The sequence below is a fragment of the Podarcis raffonei genome, chromosome 14 (genome assembly GCF_027172205.1).
Source record: "Podarcis raffonei isolate rPodRaf1 chromosome 14, rPodRaf1.pri, whole genome shotgun sequence".
In the NCBI taxonomy this organism is placed as follows: Eukaryota; Metazoa; Chordata; class Lepidosauria; order Squamata; family Lacertidae; genus Podarcis; species Podarcis raffonei.
In genome coordinates, this window is record NC_070615.1 from 2,340,129 (window position 1) to 2,364,681 (window position 24,553).

The following is a 24,553-nucleotide window of genomic DNA, read 5'->3' on the forward strand; positions in this document are numbered from 1 at the left end:
CTTAAAAATCTCTGCATTTAATTGGATGCCAGGATTGGACAGTCACCCTCCTATCTGTTCTGAACAGGGAAGAACTTCCTTCTGTGAGTAGGTGGGGGCTGATGTTGATGCTTCTCCCCACATTGATGGTGGGGCAGGGGAGGGGGGCAAAACCAGTCCATTCTGTGGCATTGCCTCTTTTTCTTCTATTAGGTGTGGCAACCATTTTTTGGTTTTGTGCTATGGCCTGTGGGAGCAGTCTTGCTAAAGGCTCCCATGACGCTTTCTCAAAATTGCAAATGTGTCTACTGATCCAAAAATAATAAATAAATAAATGCGCCAAATGTTTTTTTTAAAAATAGTTTGTGCTTCATGTAGTAAGAACAGCATGGCTCTTGTTCATCTCTTGTTCCTCCCTAGGAGTTTCCAAGAGATCATACCCTCAGCCATCTTTTGCTAATATTAAGGCAATTCCTCTCTTGCTCCTGATTATAACAAATCCTATTACATTAATGTTCATTGTAACTTTAATCTGATTAACTGTGGGACTCTTAACAGTCTACTGTTTTTAATGGAAGTGCTTTTCCTTACAATTTACAAGGTTTTTCAAGATGAATCAAGCATGCAAAACCAGAATCTGGCCTATCAGTGACCTGCAAATAGGATTTGGAAGTGGTTCTTTTTTCTCTGTGTTCAAATGGCATCAAAAACCACACTCTAGGTATTATAGAAAACTAGTAAAATCTACAACAAAATGTTGCTGTGTGGAAGATTCCTTCCATTCTCCCTCCCTTCAGTTTTCCATCTCTTGCCGTTCCATGACCGCTGAGCACACCCAGTTCTCATGGGGTAGTTTTTGAGGGATTCCCACTCCAAACCTTTTTGTTTTCTTCTTGCACTCCTGCAAACCATGCCAATACCCCCCCTCTCTCTGTATGTGTGTTGTGTTGTGTTGTGTTGTGTTGTGTTGTGTTGTGTCCTTTCATTTGTATAAGCAATGGCACTCTCCCCCTCAATTAGTATATGCCATCATGGGGTGTGAATCACCTTTCCATTAGAATTCAGTATGCAATATTGCTGATACAAACAATATTGTTGTTGGTATCCGTCAGTCTGAAGAGACAATGGAGTGTGCCTCCAGGGGTGAAGCTGAATCACTGCTTTGTAGCACCAAAGTGATCTCCCTGGGGCGCAAGCCAGGGCAGCATATATGGAGGTCCTGGGCTGCCCAAATGACAGGACCTCTTGGCCTCCTCTTGGCCTCACTGATGTGGTCCAAAGGAAAGCAGAGCAAGACGTTGGGCACCAGCTTGGCTGCAGAAGTTGCTGGAAGGAGGTGTACAAGGCACCATCCAAACATCTTAGGGACCCCACTCCGGATTTGTGTAGGGTTTACTCCTTAGCTTTTTCTTCTCCCGAAGATATCCTGCAAGGCAGCAGAAGTTCAGGGTCAGAGTTTTTCTCCTCCTCAAAGAGCTCCCTTCCCAGGTTGACAAGCCCCATCTGTCCCTCACTTCCCTCTACAGCACGTGCAGAAACTGCCTTCCTGACCATTGGGCCCACCATTGGTCTTGTCGACTCAAACTGCTGGAGCCTGTCTTCACATGCAGGGGAAGCCCCTAACTCACTGAGGGTTTGAGACCCATCAGCTCCCCTCCCCTGGTTTAGCCAGCCCATTGAAGCCTTTCCTGGGATGTATGGAGTGTTAGGGGAAGCGTGGGGGACACGTCTGGTGGGGGACACGTCCTGCTCCTTCTGGGGTAGTTTGCTACCTTTGGTTCCTTCCCTGCACTCAGCTCTCCCCTGTAGCTCCTAGGAGCTGTCATCATGCGACAGCAGCCACACACCAAGAGCTTGGTGTGGACAGAAAATAACTGAACACATTGAATCATATACTGTAGTTGGTGGAGTTTTGGGAGACCATATAGCCTAACGCCCTGCTCAATGCAGGAAATCCACAGCCAGAACAATCCCAGGAGGTGGCTGACACACTCACTAGGGATGTGTATAGATGCTAGGAGTGGAGATATTTATTAGATATTAGTCTTCCTTCTTCACATTTGTGAGTTCAGCAGAGTGCATCCTTTTGCAGCTTAAAAGGGAAGCTTTCATGGGCTAGTTTTAACCTTTTTTTTCTGAAGCAGTGAATCTTCAGAAAAGAAGAAGCCTTTTCACTCAGATCAGAATGCACCCACCTCTTCAAGGGTGGCTAAATACTGAGGTTCCACATGTAAAACTCGCTGGGAACTAATGGTAGCAAACTTACAATTTTGCTTGCTGTGGCTGGCGTTCTACAGTCCAATATTCATTAACTGTATCACTATGGTTCTCTGTTTTGCTTTGTTCAGTAACATTTTATACACTTCCACACAGCTCCTTGCTTTGAGTACTGGTCACTAACCATAATAAAAGGAATAGATTGACAGACGGATGATTATGATGTGTTATTTATGAAATGCCTCCCACACATATGTCTCAAGGCAATGTATAATGACGACAACAGCAAATGAATTTTAAAAGTAGCCACCCATGGCAGAGACCCGTTCACGTAGCTGGGAGAGCTACATACGCCGAAGTCTTGTTTGGTTCCACATTCAGGTTGTAGCTGCAAAGCACAGGTGATCGTAGTGGCAGTGGAAGGATTACAATAATATGGGGCTATTCTCAGCGCTAATGAGATTTGGAGTGCTGAGGACAGAGACCCAGAGGGGAGAGGGCAGCGCCAGGCCTCAAAGGATGGCAGTGGCAAAGGCAGCTGCTCCCTCTGGTTCCTGGCACGGCTGTGGGGCAGAGCTGCAGCATGGCTCTTCGCTAGCAGCAGCAGCAGCACGAGAGCCCCAGCCTCATGGGACGGGGCCAAGGGAAGAGCCCAGCAGCCCCCTGCTGAGTGGGGGCAAAGGAGAACAGGTCCCAGGTAATGGGGGGGGCAGCAGCTGTAAGGGTAGTGGGGACTTGGAAAGTTAGAGGGAGGGGGGCTGGGGTGGGGGTGGGGAGCAGAGCTGGAGGAGCTCCAGGCAGGCGCAGGGCAAGAAGAGGACGCATGGAGGACCAGCTCCTAGGGAAGCAATGACAGAGCTGTGTGTGTCTCTGTGTGCCTGTGTGCTTTAGAGAGCAGAGGAGAGAGAAATCCTGGGCACATAGGAGAAAGCTGCTGGAAGGGACTCTCCTGAAAGGACCTGCGTGTGTAAGGTTCAGACCAAGGTCATGCTGAGATCTGTGGGGAAAGGTGTGTGTAGAAAACAAGCAGCCCTTGGGTAGCCTTTATGTGACCACCGGGGGGGGGGCAGTGAGAGGAGAGCTTTGTTTCTGAACAGTGTGTGTGGGTTGTGTGGATGGGCAGTGAGTTGAAGGTAAGAGTTAAATGCCTGCATGAAAACACGGCTGGCCTGAGGCAGAGTCAGGCAGCTGCATAAGGCAGCCAATTTGGGGCTTAATGAAAAAGCAGCAAGCAGCGGGTTATTTTTACTATGTTCTACTCCAGGGTGAGATTTTCTGGCCACATTCACACGATACATGAAACGCCCTGTGGTGCCACTTTATACAGTCATGGCTTCCTCCGAAGAATCCGGGGAGCTATAGTTTGTTAAGGGTGCTGAGAGGGGTCTGGAGATTCCCCTTCCCCTCCCAGAGCTACAGGTTGCAGAATCATAGATCATAGAATGATAGAGTTGGAAGGGACCCTGGGGAAATCTAGTCCAGCCCCCTGCAATGCAGGAATCTTTCGCCCACCATGGGGCTGGAACCCACAGCCCTGAGACCAAGAGTCTCATGCTGTACAGAATGATCAATCCCTCTTCCCAGGGAACTCTGGTTACTGTGGCTCTGGGAGTGGAATGGGGGGGGGGTCTCCTAGGAACTCTCAGCTCCCTTAACACACTATTATTCCCAGACCTATTTGTGGGAAGCCAAGGCTGTTTAAAGTGATATCATAGTGCTTTAAGTGTATGTTGTGAATGTGGCCTCAGTTTCAGGTGACAAAAATCACTTGGCCAGTCTTGGGTGTTATATACTTTGACTTGGGGAGCGGGACACTCTTTGATATTCCGCCTTGGGCAGCAAAGTATCTTGGGCTAGCCCTAAATTTATGCCTAGAGCTCCTGCTATCCATGTACAGATGTGTGTGGGGGGGGTATGTTAGACTGTATTATTGCATTTTTATACCCCCTTTTCTCTAAGGACCTTAAAGTATGTGGTCCTCTCCCACACTTTATCCATACAACAACCCTATGAAAATGGTTAGGCTGAGAGCTATAGCGACTGGCCTAAGGTTATTCATTAAGACTTTCATGGCCGAATGAAGATTGAACCTGAGTCACACACCCACACACCCGCACACCCGCTCAGGCTCTTGCTGTCCTCCTCCACCAGACCCACCCTCTGCCCACACAGTTTTGAAAAGCAGCAGCAGCAGGAGGAACTCGAATACATGAAAAAAGGCATCCTGTTTGAAGTCCAAACTTTTCTCCAAAAAAGGACAATCATGTTTTTTTAGGGATGGATGGCAACCCTAGGCTTATGCAGACAATTAAGAAAACATTTTCAGAAGCAAGAAGGTGATCTGTGATTTTAATCTGACTAAACATGCATAGGATTCTACTCTGTATGTTTGTGGGGGGTCCTGTGTACACACCATAGATTTAGAGCACCCCCACGGAATATTGGGAACTGTAGTTTATGGAGGGTGTTAGGAATTGTAGCTCTGAGGGGCTAAATTACAGTCCCCATGATTCTTTGGGAGTTGTGTGTCTTAAATGTGCTTTAAATATATGGTGTGTACACAGCCTATGTCAGCAATTGGTTTTGGAGGGCAGAGGGAGATGCTACAAATGCAAAAGCAATGCAGGAGACCAGTTTGAGTTATGGAGGGAAAAAAGAGGACAAGAATATTTTTTTAAAAGGGAGTTTCTCTGAACAGGAACCATTCTTGAATTAGGGGTTGGGGTGTTTGAAGAAGCCTTCATGAGTTGATGTGTATGAGTACATGTGTGTTTGGATGTGTATAGATATGTATATAGATATAGGAACCTTTAGTAAAACCCATAAACCTCACCTCTGGACTCTTAACAAAATCATGCTGCTGCCTCCTTAGTTTCCCTGTAATTTGAGCACAGAACCCCTTAGAATCCCTTCTCCTACTTTTTACAGAATATTTTTGTTTATTTAAACAAGATCATACAGTTCACTAACACACAATAACAAAAGATAGAAAGAAAAAAGAAACAAAGAAAAAAAGAAAAACAACAAAACTGAATGCAATCAAAAAATAAACATACATATGTAATACAAATGTTGGTTGTTTCAGGCACATTTCTGTTGGAGTTATTATTATTGGTGTTGTGGGCTAGTAACATTTTTAAAAAGATTTGTTTTATTTATAAATATTAGGATATTGTCCTTGAGGTCTCATGATAGTCTCACATAACTTGCTCCAGGCTCTGAGATGGTTCCCACATACAGTGGTACCTTGGGTTACAGACACGTCAGGTTACAGACGCTTCAGGTTACAGACTCCGCTAACCCAGAAATAGTACCTTGGGTTAAGAACTTTGCTTCAGGATGAGAACAGAAATCGTGCAGTGGCGGCGCGGCAGCAGCAGGAGGCCCCATTAGCTTAAGTGGTGCTTCAGGTTAAGAACAGTTTCAGGTTAAGAACGGACCTCCGGAACGAATTAAGTACTTAACCCGAGGTACCACTGTATATGACTTTCACCTGCTTATTGCACACTCTTTGACTGGCAGCTGTGTAACTAGATTCTGTTAAATAGCATTGGACACGATAGGAAAATTCCACCAGGGTCTGCATCTGCAACAGTGGCCCATTCAAGCATGCTTGTCATCCATTGGTGATGCTCTAATTGAACAATGAGCATGTATTAGTGATCTGCAGCTAAAATGTCTGAACAAGTCCCCAGTTGTGTTGGAGGTGATGGGAGCCGATACAAAAGTGTGTGCGCTCTCTCCCTCTCTCTCTGTGTAGTGGTTTACCTGTATCTGCTCATTCACGTGTACAAAGAACCACTAAGACCACAGCCTTAATTACCTGGGAAGAAACAGGTGAGGTCCCTACAGACTGGAGGCAGGGAAATGTTGTCTCCATCTTCAAAAAGGGGGGGAAAGAAGACCCAGGTAACTACAGACCGGTGAGCTTGACATCGATACCAGCAAAGGTCCTAGAACAGATAATTCAACAGTCGTTCTGTGAGCACTTAGAAAAGGATGCTGTGATTACTAAGACCCAGCCTGGGTTTCTCTAAAACAAGTCATGCCAAACCAATCTGATTTATTTTTTGACAGAATTACAAACTTCATGGATCAGCAAGGCTTTTGACAAAGTCCCCCATGATATTCTCACAAGGAAGCTGAAAAATGTGGGATGAACAAGGTAGATTTAGGTGGATTTGTAGCTGGTTGACTGACCAAACCCAAAAATGGTTCCTTATCATCCTGGAAAAAAGTGGCAAGTGGGGTGCCACAGGGTTGTGTCCTGGACCCGTTGTTGTTCAACGTCTTTATAAACAACTTGGATGAAGGAATTGAGAGGATGCTCATCAAATTTGCAGATGACACCAAACTGGAAGGGATAGCTAATGCCGCAGAAACAGAAACAGAATTCAAAATGTCCTTAACTGATTGGAGAACTGGGCGCAAGCTAACAAAATGAATTTCAATAGGGACAAATGTAAGGTTCTGCACTTAGGCAGGAAGAACCAGCTGTAAAAATATAGTATGAAGGACACCTGGCTTACTAGCAGTACATGTGAAAAGCATCTAAGGGGTCTTGGTGGACCACAAGTTGATGCAGTGTGATGCAGCGGGGGGGGGGGCTAATGCTATTCTAGGCTGCATCAAGAGAAGTCTAGTGTCCAGATCAAGGGAAGTCACAGTCCCACTCTCTTCTGCCTTAGTCAGACCACACCTGGAATACTGTGTCCAATTCTGGGCACAGAATTCGAGGAGGGAGACCAAGATGATCAAGGGTCTGCAAACAAAGCCTTATGAGGACAGCTTGAAGGAGCTGGGTGTGTTTAGCCTGGAAAAGAAGAGACTGTGAGGAGATATGATAGCCACCTGCAAATATCTCAAGGGCTGTCACAGGGAAGAGGGAACAAGCTTGTTTTCTCCTGCTCTGGAAGGGAGAACTCGAACCAATGGCTTCAAGTTACAAGAAAGGAGATTCTCACTAAACATTCAGAAAAACTTTTTGACGATTAGAGCTGTTCTGCAGTGGAACAGTCTCTTGCAGGAGGGGGTGGACTCTCCTTCCTTGGAAGTTTTTAAACAGAGATTGGATGGTAATTTGTCATGGATGCTTTAGCTGAGATTCCTGCATTGCTGGGGGTTGGACTAGATGACCCTTGGAGTCCTTTCCAATTCTACCATTCTATGATTCCATGATTCTAAGGGGCTTTTCCCACATCAACACACAAATGTAAGAATGTAAGAAGAGCCTGCTGGACAAGACCAGTGGAGTGTTCTGTACTTGCAGGGTCCACCTAGATGCCCATAGGAAACCTGCAAGCAGGACCTGAGGACAAGAGCGCTTGCCCCTCCTGCAGTTCCCAGTGACTGGTATTCAGTAATGGAGGTGGAGAATGGCCCTCAGGGTTAGGGGCCACTGATTCATTCATCTACAACCATACTTTAAACACATCCACACAGTAGTGGTGCCTTGGGTTACAGACACGTCAGGTTACAGGCGCTTCAGGTTACAGACTCCGCTAACCCAGAAATAGTACCTCGGGTTAAGAACTTTGCTTCAGGATGAGAACAGAAATCGTGCGGCGGCAGCAGGAGGCCCCATTAGCTAAAGTGGTGCTTCAGGCTAAGAACAGTTTCAGATTAAGAGCAGACCTCCAGAATGAATTAAGATCTTAACTCGAGGTACCACTGTACTTCTGAATAACCGTGCCTAGGATTGCACTGCAGATCTGTAAGGAGCCCCTTCAATATGTTATTGCTGAAATGCCTCAACGCATTGTGTTGACATTCAGTGATATAAAAGTTTAGTGTTGATGGTGGTGAATCTGAGACGGCCCATTCACATGTGCAAATAATCACAACAATGGATTGATGACCATGTGAGTGGCCTGTTCACAAATGCAAATAATCCCTCATTTTGCAACTTTAAACTTATTCACGAACAAGCAAGCCTCTTTGAACTCCGACCTACTTCTTCGAAATGGTGTTCAGGGTTGAACTGTATATGGTGCAATTATGGAGCATTGCATGTGTGAATCAGCCTTTCCACTGCTGGCACCCAAAAAGCTCCAAAGCATCACACTGGAGGAGATATTAATGCCATCTCCCTCTTTGTACTTGCACACGTGTGTGTGTGTGTGTGTGTGTGTGTGTGTGTGTGTGAGAGAGAGAGAGAGAGAGAGAGAGAGAGAGAGAGAGAGATGCACTCCAACGGCCTGTTCACATGCAAAACCATTACTAAACCACCTTATGAAGGCATTTAGTGCCTATGTGTGTGAATCGGCACTTCTGCCCCTTAAATGATCCCAAAGCGTTGCACTGGAGACCACACCAGTATTTTCTTCCTTTCTTTGAGTTTGTGTGTGTGTGTTGTAGCTGGGTTGGCCCATTCCCACGTGCAATCGGGCTAATCATGACGCGATTTGTACGCACGTGTGAATGAACCCGGAGGGGGGGGCGGAACAGGAGCAGGGATCGCAAAGGTGGGCAAGAGTGAAGGGGCGAGGAGGAGGAGGAGGAGGAGAAAGAGGAGCTCCTGTCAGCCGAGGGAGAGCGAGAGAGAGAAAGAAAGAAAGAGCGAGCGAGGCGGCAGAAGGAGGAGGAGAAAGGAAGAGGCGAGCGCGAGCGGGAGGAGAGGGAGCTGCAGGAGGAGGCGGGGGCGGGGGGGGGGCTGCCCGGCGCGAGCGAGCGGGAGCGCGAGGGAGCGAGGGAGCGCGGCAGGAGCAGGAGGAGGAGGCGGAGGAGGGAAGAAGCGCGACGCAGGGACGGCAGATGCCTGGAAATAAAAATTTGATGATTGCATGCAGCGGCTGGAGAGACTCTGTCGGTGGCGGCGGCGGGGACGCAGCAGGGACCGGGGGGGCGACGGCAAAATGAAGTATCAGAAATACCTGACTGTCTTGCAGATGGCCATCGGGGTGACCGCCTCCAACCGGGGCAGCCTCATGCCCTTAAAGAGGAAGCTCTGGTGAGTAGCGGGCGCCGCGCTGCGGGTTCTGGGCGCTGCGCCGGCCGGGATGGGGCGCCTGCCCCGCTGGGCTTCGGGGCCCACGCGCGCGACCCGGGCGAAGGAAGCTCTTCCACGGCCACGCAGCTCGGCTCCGCGGGGCCAGGAGTGCTGCATTAATTAAAAGGCGAACCGTGGCAAATCGGCAGAATCGCCCGGTTTCTTTGCAGTGAAATCCTCCCTCTCTGTCATCTGGATGCTGGAAAGACACCAGCGCGCCAGGGGGGGTTTCCATGAATTATTTGCGGCAAAACAGCCCCCTTCCCCGCAGAGTCAGACCTTGATGCTGTGCTTAGTAGTTTTCTTTTTTCTTTTCTTTTCGCAAAAGCCGGCCAGTTTCCTCGCCCCTCCGTGTGTGTGTGCGGGGTGGGGGTGGGGGGCTGGAGGAACAGAGGCTTCATTGCCATAACCAATTGGAAGCTGTTTTAGAGTTCAAAAGTGTCATGCTTTGCACTATCAAGCTCCCAATCTATTTCTTTTTTAACTGAGGATGTTGGTTAAATTTGATCTGAGATCATGGATGCTCTTCCAGAGAGATAGAGGGGGAGTGATAAGGGAGGGCCTTTATGGATTTCAGAACATGGAACATAGTCTTTGATCTGCTTGGTAACAGCATTTTGATTTTTTAAAAAACCCTAGATGAATAAAGTGTGTTTTATCCTTGCCAAATAATTGGTGCTTATGATAGTTACTGGAGCGGGTGGGATGTGTGAGAGTGTGTGTGTAATGCATTGTGAGAATTTGACCTTAGCTGCTTGATTCAGAATTATATAGTGCATGTGTGCTTTTCTCTGTTTCCTTCAATGGCTTTTGCTCAGCTCCTCTCTGTGCACACGCACACACGGCATGTTGAGGGGGTAGACTGTCATATTGTGATTATGTACTGTGGGTGAGTAGGGTGCAAAGATGCATTGCAATAACTGGTGACTTGTGAAGGATCAGTTTGATTTCAAGCAATAGGACATGGGTAGTTTTTAGAAGGAAAAACCTGAAGGAGAATAAAATCTAAAATCAAACTGAATAGGCTGACATGGGGGGGGGGGACAGAGCATAGCAGAATTGCCTCAACTATTTGGTTTAACAATATAGCACTACAAGTTTCCATGGGGGAGGGGAATGGCAGAACCAAAATCCATTTACTTCTCATATGCAATTCTTCATCTTTTGTATATGTGATTTTCTTTTTGATGTGCAAAATGAAATGTAGATACATAATGGATGCATCTTTCTCTCTCTTGCCCTGCCTGTCTCTGGCCAACAAGAGACATCATATTGCTTAAATTGTATTAACATATTTGAAGGTCCAGTCATGTACACAAGCTTAAAAAGCCACATCTGAGCAGTAACTTGCTCTCCTCCTGACCCTCGGTCGCAGCGAGAGAGTGTAAAATGTCAGAGGGGAAAAGTGCTGATGGCACAGAAGGTAGCTGGAGCATCTTAGAACCACCAGCTAATAGTCTGCTCCTGTTTCCTGCACTTGATATGATTGATTCTCTCTCCATTCAGATAGATTAGCAGAATATATGACATGAGAAAGAGAAAACAGTGGTTACTACTCTGCTCATCTGAAGCCTCGTAGTGAGTAAGGAATACTGCCTTGACTATATGTGAAATGCACGTTGCTCATTCTGTCCCAAGGCTTGCCCTTTATTCCCTCTGGCAGATATTTTTTACAAACTTTTTTTTACCTGCTTAGAACCAATTTAGCTGGTTTCAGGATCACAATATAAATATCATAATATTTAAGGAATATGCAAACACCTTGTATGCCTTTTCTAAAGAACTTCATATAGCATATCAACTTAACTTACCATAACTTAACTTAAAAAATCATTGCCAAGCCTATTATGTTACAGTAAAGAAGAGTTGAAACTTTTATTTAAAAACCAGTTGTTTGCAGGGGTTCCTATGGCCATGTTCTCATTTGTCTGGGACACATAAAATGATAATTTAGCTCACTCTCAGCAGAATCATCTCTCTTCATTTTGCTGATAGTGCATGTGAGTCATTGAGGTGTATACAGATGCTAATGATAAAACATTATTTGTCAGGAACAAAACTGAGCATTAAATAGGTTCTATTTTTATACTGTTTTGTGTGCTCTCTTCTAAGTACTCTCAGATCATTGTACAACCTTGCTGTAGAAGTTGGGGAAAAATCATTTACAGCTCCCAGCTATCAGGCATGAGTGTATTGTACATAAGTTTCTCAATGATTGTTATGAAGGATCAAAACAAGGTTGCTCTGTGAGTGTGAAGTCTAATGGACCCTTATAGACAAATTTGTTGTTAGGCTGCAGGACATGCTTAAGTTCTTTCTGTCATTATGTTTGCCTTGTGGCTTTAACATCCTTTTACATGACTATGTTTTATAAGAGCATCCTTAACCTGAATGACAGTACAACATAAAATCCAAAAGTAAGCAGATGTTCTTTAAAAAAAGATTAGCTGTGTTTTTGCCGAAGGGTAAGAATTCATCAGCATAAAAATTCTAGTCTCTGGTTAAATAAATTTTATTATGTTGCTATTATTATTATTTTAAAAAATATTTTGTTAGTATTAGAATGATGTGTGATTTTCATGTACACCATCCTGGAGTCCATAGTTTGGATGAAGGTGCTGTTGAGAAAATTACAAAATAATAAATGAATAAAAACTGACCTAAGAAATGTTTTCTGCCTACTTAGTAATAAGAAAAGTATACATTTGGCTATGTTACATTGGAAGTGCAGGTCACAACCCTTTTACAAACATACAATGCACTGCATGTGAAAGAAAATGAGTCAATCTGATTTTTAATTAGATATTTCAGCTTTTATGAATTCAAGTATCATGCTTTGAAAAAAAGAATGAAAATCAGGTTTTACGTATTCTGGTTTGCTCTCAGGTCAATAACGTCTGTGATATATGTTACATACAGTTACTGCAAGCAAAATAGACCGTTTAATAAAAACGGTTTAAAATACTCTTATCTTTTGCTGGGGGAGATAATCCACCTGAATCCACTGAATGAAAAAATGCAAAGGTAGTGGCGACTGTTTGCTTCCTTCATGGAACATCTGCCACTCTAATTTCTTCCACAATAAAAGGTCTTGTCCTATGGAACATTAAAAGCACAGCTTCATTACTATATGGCTTGTTTTTGTTTGTTTCTCGTGTTTCATCATCACACAGTGTTGGAGAATTTAATTTCTAGGGGCTAATTCAATTTCTAGGGCTCCAAGTGTCAAAACAGTGGGCTGTACAGAAGCCATTTAGAGTTATTAAGAAAATGAATGGGGTGGTCTTGAGATCGATTCTCAGGGACAGTCATCCAGATCTCCTGCTTGGCACCAGTCTAGCAGAGAGGCCACTAAGTGACTAAATTCTACTGTGATGAGATCTTCCAGCCAACCTGCCAACCAGTGTAAATTCAAAAGGAAAGGGTAGAGGCTGGCCCCACGCTGACTTTGACAGTTGCCAGCCCCATAGAAGTTGCCATACGTCCTGGTACAAATTCCAATAACATTAGCTTAGGTGTTTAAATATTTAGCAGCACCACAGGGAAGAACTGTAGCTCAATGGTCAGGCCTGCCCAGGCAAGGCTGGAAGGAATCCCAGAGTTGCTCCCTGTCAGTGGAGGCCACCCTGAGCTACGTGGGTCTGACTTGGTGTCAGGCTCTGGGTTCCTAAGGGTTTATTCCATGTATTGCTTCAAATTATAGAGCAGCCTTTCCCAAGCTGGTGCTCCCCAAATGTTGGACTGCCATCGGCCCTGCCAAGCTAACAGAGCCCATAGTCAGGGATGATGGGAGAGGAAGCCCAAAACACCTGGAGGACACCAGATTGGGGGAAGTTGGTTTAGAGGCTCAGTGGGTTAAAAACACCGTACATTGGTACCCTATGCATGTAGGGTTTGTAGGGTTTATGTAGGGTTGTAGCCAACTAAGTTCTACTCAGAGTAGCCCCATTAAAATTGCAGAACCTAAATTAGTCAGATCTATTAATAGATCTTTCCTTCCTTGGTGGTTTTTAAGTGGAGGTCAGATGACCACCTATCAGGGATGCTTTAGCTGAGATTCCTGCATTGCAGGGGGTTGGACTAGATGACCCTTGGGGTCCCTTCCAACTCTACAGTTCTATTATTCTAATGGCTGTACTCTGAGTAGGAATAACATGGGATACAACCCACTGACTTGCCTGTCCCCTGCAGCCAGTTGGAGAGGCTCTGCTAGATGTCCCTCTACCAGATGAGGTGTTGCGGGTGGAAACAAGGGACAAGACCTTCTTTGTAGCAATGCCCAGGGTGTGGAACTCGCTGTCCTGAGATGTTGGGTCTTCAGTCACCGGTCCCAAGTTTTGGGGGCTTGTCTCCCTGTGCTATTTTGAGAGCAAGCCTGTCACTTAGCTTGTTCAGTCAGAGATGGTTCAGTCCAGTTGATGAATGTTGTGGGTGGGTGTTCTCTTGTTAATAAAATACCCATTCTAAATTACCTAATTGAATCTGAAACTACATGCTGAAGACAAGACATATTACCCCAATGCAAGACATCATGTGAGTCTATGGAATATTTGAGGGCTCTGTATCTTTCTTCTCTCTCGTATGAGGCAGCTGAGAAATGGATGAGGGAGAAGTTTCAGGGTAGCAAGAAAGGAGTGCCAGTGAGGGAACCCCTGGTTTTAAACAATAGCAGAGGTTTGAGGAGAGCAAGCCAAGGTGGGAGACACTGAGAAAAAGAGGTGGCTTAAAACAAGGTTTCAATACAGCAAAAAAGGAATTGGGAGGCGTTCTGTTGTGTTAGCTTTTGGTGTTAGTTTCTGTTTTGTTCCCATCTCTGCCATTTCTCCTTCCTGGTTAAAACACCTTTTTAAAAGACAACAGCCCTCCTTTCCCAGTCCATTCAGACCTCTCTCATGACTTTTGTCCTCAGTGTCTTTCCCCCCTAGTGCCTATGCCATGGCTGCTGCTGTGGTGCAACCTGCCTTCTTGTTTGTTCCCCACCCTGACTTCATGCACAACCAGGATTCTGATGAGGCTCCCATCGGGGGGTGCATGACAACAGCCTTGCATTTTTATGTATATAGGAATATACATGAATAGGAAGCTGCTTTGAGTGTTTTCTGCTGAAGAGGGAAGGTTTTTTTTAAAAAAATAATAATAATCCTGTAAATAGATAAAATTAATATGTGTAGACAAAGTGATACAGAATAACTTCTGCCAATGTGTAGGCTATGTGTGAGAGAAAATGGGAATTAATTTGTCCTGGAGTGCTGTTTGTGGATGCAATTCTGATATTTAACAAGTTGACTGACTACCAACTATTAATTCTTGGCATTCATGATTCTCATATGCTATTTCTATGAAGGATGAGTTGGTCCATGTTGGTCCACATATGCTTGTGTTTTCTCAAATTTTGTGTGGGGCAGTTCATAATATGTGTCAAGGGAGAATGTACAACTGTCTTTGGCAGAGGTGGCAATCTTTTTTCTGTCAAGGGCCACATTCCCTCGGATTAATTTCCTGGGGTCCATATGCTGCAGGTGGGCAGGGCTTGAGCACAAAGTGTTTGGGACTGAAGCCACAATTGAGTAGGGCACCTTCCTCCCCCTCTCATGCCCTTTTTCATTCTGTTTCCACTTCTCTTTGCCAGCCACCAACTACCTCTACTTCTTCCTTTCTTTTACACCACTATTCATAAAAAGGTACCAGAGCGGTTTACAAAAATTATATGTAAAATCATACAAAATAACCATATCAAAATGTTAAAATCAGAAATGAGGTAATTGTTATGGAAATGGGTTTTCCTAATTGCCTGTATAAACCTGAAAGAATTGAAAAACCCGCAGTGGGCTTAAAAGTTTAAAAGGCCCTTGCTCCATCTCTAGTGGCAGGCTGTTCCACAGGACTGGGCTGATGACACTGAAGGCTTGGGTTCTTGTTGTAGCCAAATGAGCCTCACCAACTTGGGGAATGACTAACAAGACTCCTGCAGATGATCTCCGTGACTGAGCTGAGATAGAAGGGTTCAGGTGACCCCTGAGGTCCCCAGGATCTGAGTGGTTCAGGGCTTTGTAACAAACAAGAACCTTGAACCTGGCTCAGTAGCAGATAGGGAGTCACACTTAGTTGGCCGGATGCCTCCTTCTGCACCAGCTGGAGCTTCAAACTAGGCCCAGGGGCAGCCCCACAGAGAGTGCACTGCAGTAACCCAGCCTCAAGGTTACCAGCACAAGGACTACATATATGGAAACACATTCCACATGTTTGAAATGTGTTGTGATGTGGCATAAAATATAGTATAAACCAGGTCTGCACATCTTACATCTCACTCAGTTAAAAGTAGAGTCGGAGAATAACAGAGTTGGAAGGGGACTTCAAAGGTCATTCAATTCAACCACTTGTCAATGCAGGAAATGAATTTCTACAAGATCCCATATAGGTGGCTATCTGGCTTCTGAGGCAGGGAAGGAAGGATTAGGTCAGGGAGGGGAACTTTATTCAGCCCAGGACCACATTCTGTCATGGGCAACGTTCCTGGTGCTGCTTTTCAGCGTGGACAAAGTCAGTGGCAAAAGTAGGTGGAGCAAAGAATGTGACTTTTTTTGTGCAGCAGGTTACATTCCAGGTTACAAAGCACATATACACATGAGTACTTCTGAATACCATCTCCTGGGGTCGAACAGCAGAATTAACCTTCAAGCCCTGCTTGCAGACATCCTGGCAAGCAGCTTGCATTCTCTGCCTCTGAAGACAGAGCGTCCAGCATGGCTAACAGCCACTGAGGTCTCTCCTGCTCACACCACCAGATGAAGTGAGCTAGGGACAAGGCCTTTTGGGTAGTGGCTCCCTGATTATGGAACAGCCTTCCCAGACAGGTTTTCCTGGCACTGTGTTTTCAGTGTTCGGTGAAGATATTTCTATTTATCCAGGCTTTTTAAATAACTTAAGTTTTACGGTCTGGGCCTTTCCATTCCTTACATGGTGTTTAATTGTGCATTGCTGTTTTGCTTTTAATAAATGTTGTAGTTTTTACTGTTTTATAGACTTACATTCAGACTTACATTCTAAAAAGACATGTCACAAAATGAAAATGGCATCTTCAGTGAGAAGGTTCCAGCAGCAGATGGATTGGAAGCGCCCTTCTTTGTCTGCTGAGATCTGGAGAGCTACAACTGATCAGAGCAGACAAAATTGGACTAGGTATATTCTTGGTCTGATTTGCTGTGCGGCAGCTTCATTAGCGGAGTCTGACATGGCATAAGGCAGCCTCCTAGTATAGGCTGCGGGCAGGAACTCTTGGGAAATGCGGTCAGAAAGACAGTGCTGCATGCTGAGGAAGAGCTTGGAAGGGTGAGGGGCAGAAGAAAGGGTTAGGATGGGCACAGAACTCAAGTTCTGCGGGCCTGGATTCTAATTTTGATTGCTTTGTTTTAAAAAAGAAAATGGAGAAGCAGATAAGAGAGGAGTGTGGGACCTGGGGAGTCCTACAGGTGTTGCTGGACTCTCATCCTGCTTGACCATTGGCCATATTGGCTGGAGATGATGGGAGAGTCCAGCAACATCTGTAGAGACACGGGCGCTCCCCATCCCTGACATGTAGAAAGAGGAGGACAGGATGGAGCGTTACTTCTGTTACTGAACAGTTTGGAAAGTGCCTGATTATCCCTTTGATTTTGTGGAGCTTAACTCCTATTGAATATGTTAAAATTGCTGTTAGCTAAGAGAAGTTTCATGCATAGAATCTAAATGCTCTCTCTCTTTAGGTCTTTCACACTTATGCCAAGAGGATTGTAAACCTCTTTTGGCAAAAACCCATGAATGAATAGTATTGCCTGTGCTATTGTCCACTTTGGGAATATGAGAAGTTGAAAAAGAGATGTTTGCTGACAAGCAGACCAGGGCAAAGTCCCATTCCAGGCACCTGGTTCGTCTCTGATTTAGCTCTGTCGCTCCCTGATGGATGCATGTGTCTTGCTGATGTGAACTAAAGTGCAGCAGGATCTGGCATAGTGAAAAAGCAGCCACTGAAAGAGAGCACCCCAGAAAAATAAGGATAAAACTTTATGCATCTGATGACTCTAGTCCACGAAAGCTTGTGCCCTGATAGATTTCAGTACCTGTTGTATTTGCAGAAAGATTATTTTGCTACTGACCCCTGAGTCAATATATCATCATAGTCTACACTGGAAATGTTTGCAGACCCACCACTTCTCTCTAACCTGTGTTGTTAGTCATTATTTTAATGAACATCACATTGTTCTCTCCATAGTAATTAAAATGAATGACTATAAATACGGAAACGGTTCTTTGGTCAATCAGCTGGAAAGGGATCAGCTTCTCCTCCTCCTTGTGCACGTTGGTGAGATGCACTGATCATGTTCAGCTGAGTCCTACTGACCTCATCACTTTTGCTTTAGCATTAAAAAGACCTGGCATTTGATGTGATGTTATTTGGGAGAGCATGCTGGATGGCGGCAGTGGGGAGACAATCAGGGAGATGAAGCAAAGCAAAAGCACTGAGCTCAGAGCTGAGTAACAAACTCTCAGTAGCTGTGTCTGAGAAATGATAGAAGTACTCTTGCTGCAAGCACCAAACCCACCATGTTAACTCTTGGCTGTGATAAAGCAACAAAGGCAAAACTACAAGGGGGGGGGAAGCTTTTTGAAAGTTAATTTGTCCTCCCCTTTGGGCAAGGTGGATCCTGAGGAGACCTGTGATGGCACAGTTGACAGAGGGAGAGGGCACATGAGCTGAAACTCTGGGAGCAAGATGTTCGGCAGCTTTCCAGGTATTTGAAATTTCAATTCTGCTCCTGTAGCCAAATCCACTGTCTCGGATCAGATCTCCAGAGAGAAGCAACTTCCCAAACAGCAGAAGCAGCTTAATTGTACACTGCAATTTAAAAGTGTATATTAACAACTTTGCTTAGTATAGTGTGAATCCAATAGAAAACAGCTTCTTCTTTTCCATACCTTTATGAGCAAAGTTATTGTGAGATGTGATTGCTCTCATTTCCTCCTCATTGCAGGATCTGTTAATTGCCTGTTCTGAAAACAGGTATTTTTGAGATGTTCATCGCAAATCGTCAATGTCAAAGATTGTTTGTTTGCTTTTGAACATCTGATTTGTCTAATGTTGTATCTTACATTATCATTTTGCTGTTAGGTTAACCGGTTTGTCAATAGTTGATTTGTAAGAAGCCTTGGGAAAGTATTGAGTGTTTCACTTAAATAAGGAGGGTGGCAGCTTTACATTGTGTACAATAGCTTGTAATTGTCACAGGGGCAGGAGATGTTAATGAAGAAGAGGGTTTTTTATGGCTTTTCTAAAACCATGAGTTGGAGGATAAGGCTATGAATGGCAACTAGCCATGATGGCTCGGCTTTGCCTCCACGGTCAGAGGCAGTAATGCTTCTGAATACCAGTTGCTGGAAGCCAAAGGAGAGGTCCTGATTTTAGATGCCACAGACATCTTGTTGGCCACTGATGCTGATCCAGCTGGCTCTTCTTATGATCCTAAGTTGGTTCGTAAAGCATAGCATCTGGCACTAGTATACAATTAACCTATGAAATTCATGGGGAGGCCCAGCCAGATGGGCGGGGTATAAATAATAAATTATTATTATTATTATTATAGTTGCAAGATGTAGGGAAGACCGCTGGCTTAAATGTTTTTAACAGGTGAGACAAATTCTTCCAGGATCCAGAGGCAAAGTGTATCAGACTACCAGTTGCTAGAGGGCAGTGGGAGAGAACTACCCTTGTGTCCTGCTTGTGGTCTTCCCCGAAGCATCTGGTGGCCACTGTGGGAAAGGGTATCAGATCTAATGGAACTCGCTTTATGTTCTTATGGTCCAGTTCTTGTGCAAGATGGCATCTGGAGACCTCTAGGTGACTCTGGCTGAACATGGAATGACCTGACATGGCCTTAGATGTCCTAGTAGAGCACAAAAAGGCTTGTGAGTCATCTTTTAGCTCTTGAACTAAATGTAGGGTCAGAAGGTTTGCTTGCTTGTTTGTTTAAAGGGTTTTTACCCAACTTGCCCTTAACCTCAGTGCTCAGCAAAATGTTGCTTGGCAGCAGCAGAACATTGAATGCCTATTAATATGCATTTGGCAAAGGAGAGAGTTACAGCAGTACATTGTTGCAGGGTGCTGATTTGAGGATTACCCCTTAGGAAGGCATTTCTTGTTTCCAGTAGAGCAACAATAAAACATTTTGGGCACTTGGAGAATAGCTTCCCCTTTGGCTCACCCCCACCCCCTTTCCCCCATTAATATGGCCTTGTAAGGCAAATGATGGCATTAGGAAGGTAACTTTCATATACAGGTCAGACCAGTAGAAGACAGGTGGAGTGTCTCCAGCAGTGGCTAATAATAGTTAGAGAAGAGGCAAGTGTAAAAGAGGTCGGCAGGTATCTCAGTCATTTCCTTTTCTCTTGCCAAAGGTTCGTAGGCAGCGTGGCCATGAGGTTGCACCGATTTGCTGTTTATACACGAAGAGGGAACTTTGAGTTCTCATGAGGTTTCTGACCATGTGGAACTAGAAAGAGATTCCAGGGTATATAGGAGGAGGCCACCACCTTGCTGAAGCTGTGCAGGTCTGGGTCTGGTCTGAGTCTGGGAACCCCAAGTGGGCCACCTTGAGTTCTATAATGGAAGGAAGGCAGAATATAAATATAGCAAAATAAGTACATGAATACAGCTCTGTCCCTTCCTCCCACTCAACTTGTGTATGAAACAAGTGCTTAGAAATCAGGTCTAAAAATTGATTAAAAATGAAGTTTAGTTTATTTGTTTTTGCCCACACAACATAATTATTAATGTGGCTTTTGCTATCTTGCTGCAGCAATCTCACTGCAATCAGAAGGTTAACACAAATCTAAAAATGGAATAATTTGCTCATTTATAAATTTCCTCCAATGAAGGCAAGAAGAGGTTAAGATTTTTCTAAAAAAATAAAAATAAAACACCGAATTAATTCCTCTCAAGATGGCATTAAAATTGTTTGGCTCAAAGAGGCAGTAAATCTTGGCTTCTGCAATACATGTTTGTTGATGAATGCCCATGCAAAATGATCCATTCAGTGCTGAATGGAACCTCGTATAGGTTTGGTGAAGCCACCCAGGCAAAAATCAGGATGCCAGAAGAGCCGTGCTGGATCAGACCAAAGGCTTGTCTAGGCCAGCATCCTGTTCTCACAGTAGCTAACTAGATACATGCAGGAAGCCTACAAACTGGACCTGAGTCATCTCCCCACTGCTGATTCCCAGCAACTGGTATTTAGGAGTAGCATGCAGCTGTCATGGCTACTAGCCATTCATAACCCTGTTGTCCATGATTTTTTCTAATTCTCTTTGAGAGTCAAAAGCCTTCATTGAAACTTATGAAATTGCCTTATATTAAATCATCCTCTCTAATCTCTTGTCTGCTGTCTCTGGCAGTCGGTCTCTGTGGAATCAGTCACAGAAAGGGCTTTGGCCTTACCAGCTATAATTATTATTATTATTATTATTATTATTATTATTATTATTATTATTATTATTATTTATTATTATTTTATACGCCACCCATCTGGCTGGGCCTCCCCAGCCACTCTGGGTGGTACCCAACAGAATATTAAAAATGTGATAAAACATCAAACATTAAAAACTTCCCTAAACAGGGAAGGGCTGCCTTCAGATGTCTTCTAAAAGTCAGGTAGTTGTTTATTTCCTTGACATCTGACGGGAGGGCATTCCACAGGACGGGCGCCACTACTGAGAAGGCCCTCTGCCTGGTTCCCTGTAGCTTCACTTCTCGCAGTGAGGAAACTGCCAGAAGGCCCTCGGAGCTGGACCTCAGTGTCCGGGCTGAATGCTGGGGGTGGAGACGCTCCTTCAGGTATGCAGGACCGAGGCCGTTTAGGGCTTTAAAGGTCAGTACCAACACTTTGAATTGTGCTCGGAAACGTACTGGGAGCCAATGCAGATCTCTCAGAACCGGTGTTATGTGGTCTAAGCGGCCGCTCCGAGTCACCAGTCTAGCTGCTGCATTCTGGATTAGTTGTAGTTTCAGGGTCACCTTCAAAGGTAGCCCCACATAGAGCGCATTGCAGTAGTCCAAGCGGGAGATAACTAGAGCATGCACCACTCTGGCGAGACAGTGCACAGGCAGGTAGGGTCTCAGCCAGTGTACCAGATGGAGCTGGTAGACAGCTGCCCTGGACACAGAATTGACCTGTGCCTCCATGGACAACTGTGAGTCCAAAATGACTACCAGGCTGCACACTTGGTCCTTCAGGGGCACAGTTGTCCCATTCAGGACTAGGGAGTCCCCCACACCTGCCCACCCCCTCCCTCAAAAACAGTATTTCTGTCTTTTCAGGATTCAACCTCAATCTGTTAGCCACCAGCCATCCTCCAGCCGTCTCCAGACACACAGGACCTTCACTGCCTTCACTGGTTCTGATTTAAAAGAGAGGTAGAGCTGAGTATCATCCTCATACTGATGAACACCCAGCCCAAACCCCCTGATGATCTCTCCCAGTGGCTTCGTGTAGATGTTAAAAAGCATGTGGGAGAGGACGGAACCCTGAGGCACCCCACAAGTGAGAGCCATGGGGTCTGAACACTCATCCCCCACCACCAATTCTAGACACGGCCCAGGAGGAAGGAGCAGAACCACTGTATGACAGTGCCCCAAGGATCAAGGAGACAGGTGGTTGGTTTCACTCGTCCAAGTAGCCTGTCCACATCCTCAGAGGTAACAGATTGGAACTGATCCCACACAACTTGACTACACAGGACTCTAGCACTCCTCTGCCCTGACCCTGCTCCCATGGTGGAGTCACCCTCTGATTGTTTTAGCTGGAGAGTTTGGGGATTGAATCTGGGACCTTCTGCATGAAAGCATAAGCTCTGTGGTTGAGTTGCAGCATAATTATGGCAGGGATAGTCCAGCTAAGCCAGCTTTACAGGGTTGTTGTACGATAATGCACACAAAGTACTTGCAGCATGCTATAGAAAGGTTAAGCATTATTCCTGTGGCTGTTACTGATGCTGAAGCATAGGTAAACCTTATCCACGTTGCTATTTAAAAACAGATTAAAGTCCTTGTCTTGTTACCAAAGGGTTCCGGTTCTTGAAGCTGAGAGGATCCCCAGGTTTGCTTTGCACATAAAAGAGTGGTCTGTACTTTAGAGTCTTTTGCATGCTGATAAAATGGGTGACAGTGCTTACCTTTGAAGCCCTACAAACAGTGGTCCCTGAATGAATGCTTGCTCTCATATCAACCTGCCATTACAGAATCACAGAATTGGCAGAGTTGGAAGGAACCTTGGAGGTCATATTGTCCAGCCTCCTGCTCTGTGCAAGTATCTGGAAATGACAGCATTTGTGATAGATGGTTCTATTTAGGCTAGCTCCAGCAAAGGAAAGCCTTCCTCTTCCCCAGGCACTGTGGAAGTTCCTCCTAATGTTTGGCCAAAATCTGCTTCATTGCATTAGTCTTGGTCCTGCCTTCTGGAGCCCTGGCTGTCTTCCGAGGCCCAGGTGCTCCCTGGTCGGGTTTCAGGGATAGTCAAAATGGCGCACTTCCTTCCTTGCTTATTTATTCATTCCTGTGGTAACTTGTCGTTTGTTATATAGTAACATCAATGTGCAGAGTACTTTATAAAGTATAAGAGGACAGGACAATTATACTCCATAATTTGACATGGGGAAAACAGAGGACGGGGACGGAAACTGAGACAATGGAAAGAGTCTGCTTTTATTTTTGTGATAGGCCAAATCAGCTGCTCCAGCACCCCTCGTAGGTGGCAGTCTAGGCTCTGCTTAAAACCTCCGATGAAGAAGTGCACCATCTTCTGAAGCATCCTGCTCCACAGTCAAATAGCTCATCCTCTCTGGGTTCCTCCTGACATTCAGTCAAAATCCCACTTGTATTTTGGACCCATCAGTCTGGGCTGTGCCCTTGGGAACTGGATTGGGGAACCTCTGACCTGAAGGTGGAATGCAGCCCCAAGGCCTCTCCCTCTGGCCCTCCGAACTGCCCTCAGGCCATACCCTCACTGGCCTGCTGCGCACCCTCCTTGACTCCTTTTGCAAGCTGAAATGTGTCCTTGAGCTGTGATAGCATCTGCTGCTTGTCTGGATGAAGGATGGAGAAAGGTGCCTGTGTTTGTGTGTAGTAGAATAATAATAATAATAATAATAATAATAATAATAATAATAATAATAATAATAACAACAATAATTTATTTATTATTTATACCCCGCCCATCTGGCTGGGTTTCCCCAGCCACTCTGGGCGGCTTCCAACTGAATATTAAAAACAGTACAGCATCAGACATTAAAAACTTCCCTAAAGAGGGCCGCCTTCAGTTGTCTTTTAAAAGTAAAATAGTTGTTTATTACTTTGACATCTGGTGGGAGGGTGTTCCACAGGGAGGGCACCACCACCAAGAAGGCCCTCTGCCTGGTTCCCTGTAACCTTACTTCTCGCAATGAGGGAACCGCCAGAAGGCCCTCGGCGCTGGATCTCAGTGTCCGGGCTGAATGAAGGGAGTGGAGACGCTCCTTCAGGTATGCAGGACCGAGGCCGTTTAGGGCTTTAAAGGTCAGCACCAACACTTTGAATTGTGCTCGGAAACGTACTGGGAGCCAATGCAGATCTCTCAGAACCGGTGTTATGTGGTCCCGGCGGCCACTCCCAGTCACCAGTCTAGCTGCCGCATTCTGGATTAATTGCAGTTTCCGGGTCACCTTCAAAGGTAGCCCCACGTAGAGCGCATTGCAGTAGTCCAAGCGGGAGATAACTAGAGCATGCACCACTCTGGCAAGACAGTCCGCAGGCAGGTAGGGTCTTAGCCTGCGTACCAGATGGAGCTGGTAGACAGCTGCCCTGGACACAGAAGTAACCTGTGCCTCCATGGACAGCTGTGAGTCCAAAATGACTCCCAGGCTGCGCACCTGGTCCTTCAGGGGCACAGTTACCCCATTCAGGACCAGGGAATCCCCCACACCCGCCCGCCCCCTGTCCCCCAAAAACAGTACTTTTGTCTTGTCAGGATTCAACCTCAATCTGTTAGCCGCCATCCATCCTCCAACAGCCTCCAGGCACTCACACAGGACCTTCACCGCCTTCACTGGTTCTGATTTAAAGGAGAGGTAGAGCTAGGTATCATCTGCATATTGATGAACACCCAGCCCAAACCCCCTGATGATCTCTCCCAGTGGCTTCATATAGATATTAAAAAGCACGGGGGAGAGGACAGAACCCTGAGGCACCCCACAAGTGAGAGCCATGGGGTCTGAACACTCATCCCCCCCCACCACTTTCTGAACACGGCCCAGGAGGAAGGAGCGGAACCACTGTATAACAGTGCCCCCAGCTCCCAGCCCCTCTAG

General features: G+C 45.5%; 1 protein-coding gene across 8 annotated transcripts in view; it reads left to right on the forward strand.

Annotated features, from left to right (window-relative positions):
* Window positions 1–24,553, forward strand: part of TJP1 (tight junction protein 1) — a 330,457-nt gene that overhangs the window by 38,791 nt on the left and 267,113 nt on the right. For 2 of the 8 annotated variants that reach the window (XM_053365522.1, XM_053365525.1), the window contains exon 1: window positions 8,930–9,145. The exons of 5 other annotated variants lie outside the window; for them this stretch is intronic. In XM_053365522.1, the coding sequence (XP_053221497.1) occupies window positions 8,979–9,145 (167 nt within the window). In that variant the 5' untranslated portion in view covers window positions 8,930–8,978. Of the gene's footprint in view, window positions 1–8,929; window positions 9,146–16,238; window positions 16,364–24,553 lie in introns of those variants that run through there. One more of the 8 variants, XM_053365523.1, reaches the window with a different exon arrangement.